The following is a 2740-nucleotide window of genomic DNA, read 5'->3' as shown; positions in this document are numbered from 1 at the left end:
AGTCAGAATACTGGGAATCTCTGTCCGCCCCGGAGAACGCACAAAAAACCCTCTTTGAACCTTCTGCCTACCTTCATACAGACAACGGTCTCGACTTCTCTTCAGATGAATGTGACTCACTCCTCTATCGCATACCACCCACAGTCAAATGGGGCAGTGGAAGGCAGCAACCGAGCCGTAACGGATTCCTTCGCTACCCTCGTCCAACAGTCGCCCTCGCAATGGCCAACCCATCTGACAATGATGATGATGGTGATGATGATAATAACAAAAATGATAATAGTAATAATGACAATGATAATCATAATGGGAATTCTGCCCAAACCGTAATTAAAATGTTTATCCGTTGTTCTCGAGTTAATTTACAATAGGTCTAGTTATTTTTTTTACTTCAAGATAATAAGTGAAATCTTATTCTTTATACATTTTCCTTCTTATTTCTTCATCTTCTTTGGCGAATAAAACCTTGTGATGTTCTTAATGAATTTCTTACTGAGGCGCTGAACACCCACGGATCCTAGAATTATAAAAAAGGGCAAATTTACTGAATTTATCTTTTTCAAGTCACCAGCAACCGATAACCGAAATTACCCACATAATGCTCCCCCTAACGTATAGTCACCTTAAGATGCCATACATAATTTTTAAACACTATATATATTTGTCATTTTCATCTGGCTACACCCGTTTTTCCTATCTGCAGACCCGGGGATCCGCGAACGCCCCTTACGAGAACGGCGTCGTGAGTCAGCTGATGAGCGTAAACAATTCGAGATATGAGGTGTGTTTGGCGATGTTCGAGAGACGTTATACGAGTTATTTGCACTAATTGTCTTCTGGCTGTGTAATATTTTGGATGTTTAGGGGATTCAGTTAATGTCTCCTTTGTTTTTTGTTCTTTTGGTTGGGGTTGGTCGGTGGAATTATTCGGGAGGTGTGTCTGTTAGTCCTGTTTTTGAAAATTCTGATCGTGTTCTTACTCTGCTATTATCTCGTTTACATATATATGTATTCGTCAAAATGAGTTTTTGTTGATCAGAAGTTGTTTGTTATTTTGGAAGGATAATTATAGATGATGGGAGAAATCTATTTTTTATGTTAAACAACATAAGTACCACCTCTTTATATCTGTGGAGTTTACATAGACGCAGTTAGGGTTAACCACTTTCCTTTTAGCTTAAATTACTGTAGCACACACTTGTATCCTCTTCTAAATAACAAGAACTTATAAATATATTGTTATTAACTATGTGCTGATATATATATATATATATATATATATATATATATATATATTTAGATATATATAGATAGATAGATAGATAGATAGATAGTGATTTAATTATTTTACTCCAGATAAGCCATTGGTAAAGGAAATTTTGTATTTTGTTTTACCTGTTTTCCACTCCACAAATTCTGACCCTCCAAAAATGTTGCTTCAGGGATAATATGATCATAAATAAACATATACTTAGTTTGGTTTTGACTGCAATACACCAATTTTTGTAAAGTTATTGGCCCTCTTTAGCATAAACTTTGCACCAGAGTCCAGGGAATAGATTATGGAGGAAATATTATATTGTAGACATGCTTTTTTTTGTGAAGTTTTTGTAAATGCTAGAAATAGGACTACTTAAAACTTATAATAATATTGTTAGACATGAAAAAGTGACATGCAGAAAGTATAGATAATGCTACAATTGATTATCAAAATCATCCATTCTGTATTTGTGTGGCTAATTCTAATGAAATAGCAGTCTCTGTACTCTATAATCTCCAGATAAGACATAGACTCTTCTGCTGCATACATTCTGGTTGATTTTTTGGGATATTCTTTAACAAATAATGAATCAACTCAAAATCTTACAGTATAAATAAAGGAGAGTTTTGTTAGCCTTTGCCAGAGGACAAAGTATGCAGGACATGACATCAGCTCACATGGTCCTAATCTAATTACCATATGCAGCCTATAGGTAGCAGTGCTCAAGGCAACTCCATCTATGAAAAGTAGGATGATCAGTGTCTTACAGATTATAGGCATATTACAATTGGAAGCAGTGATTTTTTTTTAAGAATTAGTGCATGTAGGTAACAGGCACATATTACCAGTTGAATCAACCTACTTTTCAGTAAGCTGGTGTGTGTGTGTAACATTAAATTTTACTTACACTTATATTTTAGAAATATTATTTTATTGCTTATAGTTAAATCGTCCATTCTAGAATGTGTCGTTTTTGAGGCCTACTACAAATGAAGCATGATGAGTAGTGTGAGAGTAGATGTCCAGTGGTCACCTGTTGCTGAGGACCAATTTCTGACGTGGGGCTCAGATTTACAGCTGTATCAAGTTCAAGAAGTCTCTCCAACTGAGATTGTTCAGCTCCCTCGTAAGTATATAGTGAAGTAGTGCAGTGACAGACAAAAGCAGTATCATTGTCCATCACTGTACATATTTTTAATCATTACATGTTGTATTTTCTATGAGACATTTTACCAATGCTTTTGTATGTCTGCCATTGGCTTACGTTGCAATCACAGCAGTAAAGGCCACCAGAGATATAGCTGGCAATCATGTGTTTGCTTGGTTTGGAGGGGCAATACATAGATAAACAGCAGTGATTTTATCATACTATTATTCTTATAGTACTCTTACCAAAGAGAAAAGAACTATCATGTCTTTGTCATTGACATGTTTTTGTATGTGAGGTTATTTTCATTAACAAAATCTGTTTGTTATAGA

General features: G+C 35.2%; 1 protein-coding gene across 1 annotated transcript in view; it reads left to right on the top strand.

The window, feature by feature from the left end:
• Positions 1-722: 722 nt before the first annotated feature.
• Positions 723-2740, top strand: part of LOC125042143 (GATOR complex protein MIOS-like) — a 20603-nt gene continuing 18585 nt past the window's right edge. Inside the window, 2 exon segments of the mRNA XM_047637608.1 lie at positions 723-781; positions 2223-2387. Of these exon segments, the coding sequence (XP_047493564.1) occupies positions 2258-2387 (130 nt within the window). The 5' untranslated portion in view covers positions 723-781; positions 2223-2257.

The sequence above is a fragment of the Penaeus chinensis genome, chromosome 31 (genome assembly GCF_019202785.1).
Source record: "Penaeus chinensis breed Huanghai No. 1 chromosome 31, ASM1920278v2, whole genome shotgun sequence".
In the NCBI taxonomy this organism is placed as follows: domain Eukaryota; kingdom Metazoa; phylum Arthropoda; class Malacostraca; order Decapoda; family Penaeidae; genus Penaeus; species Penaeus chinensis.
The sequence above is the reverse complement of the archived record's forward strand: the minus strand, read 5'-3'. Positions and strand labels throughout refer to the sequence as shown.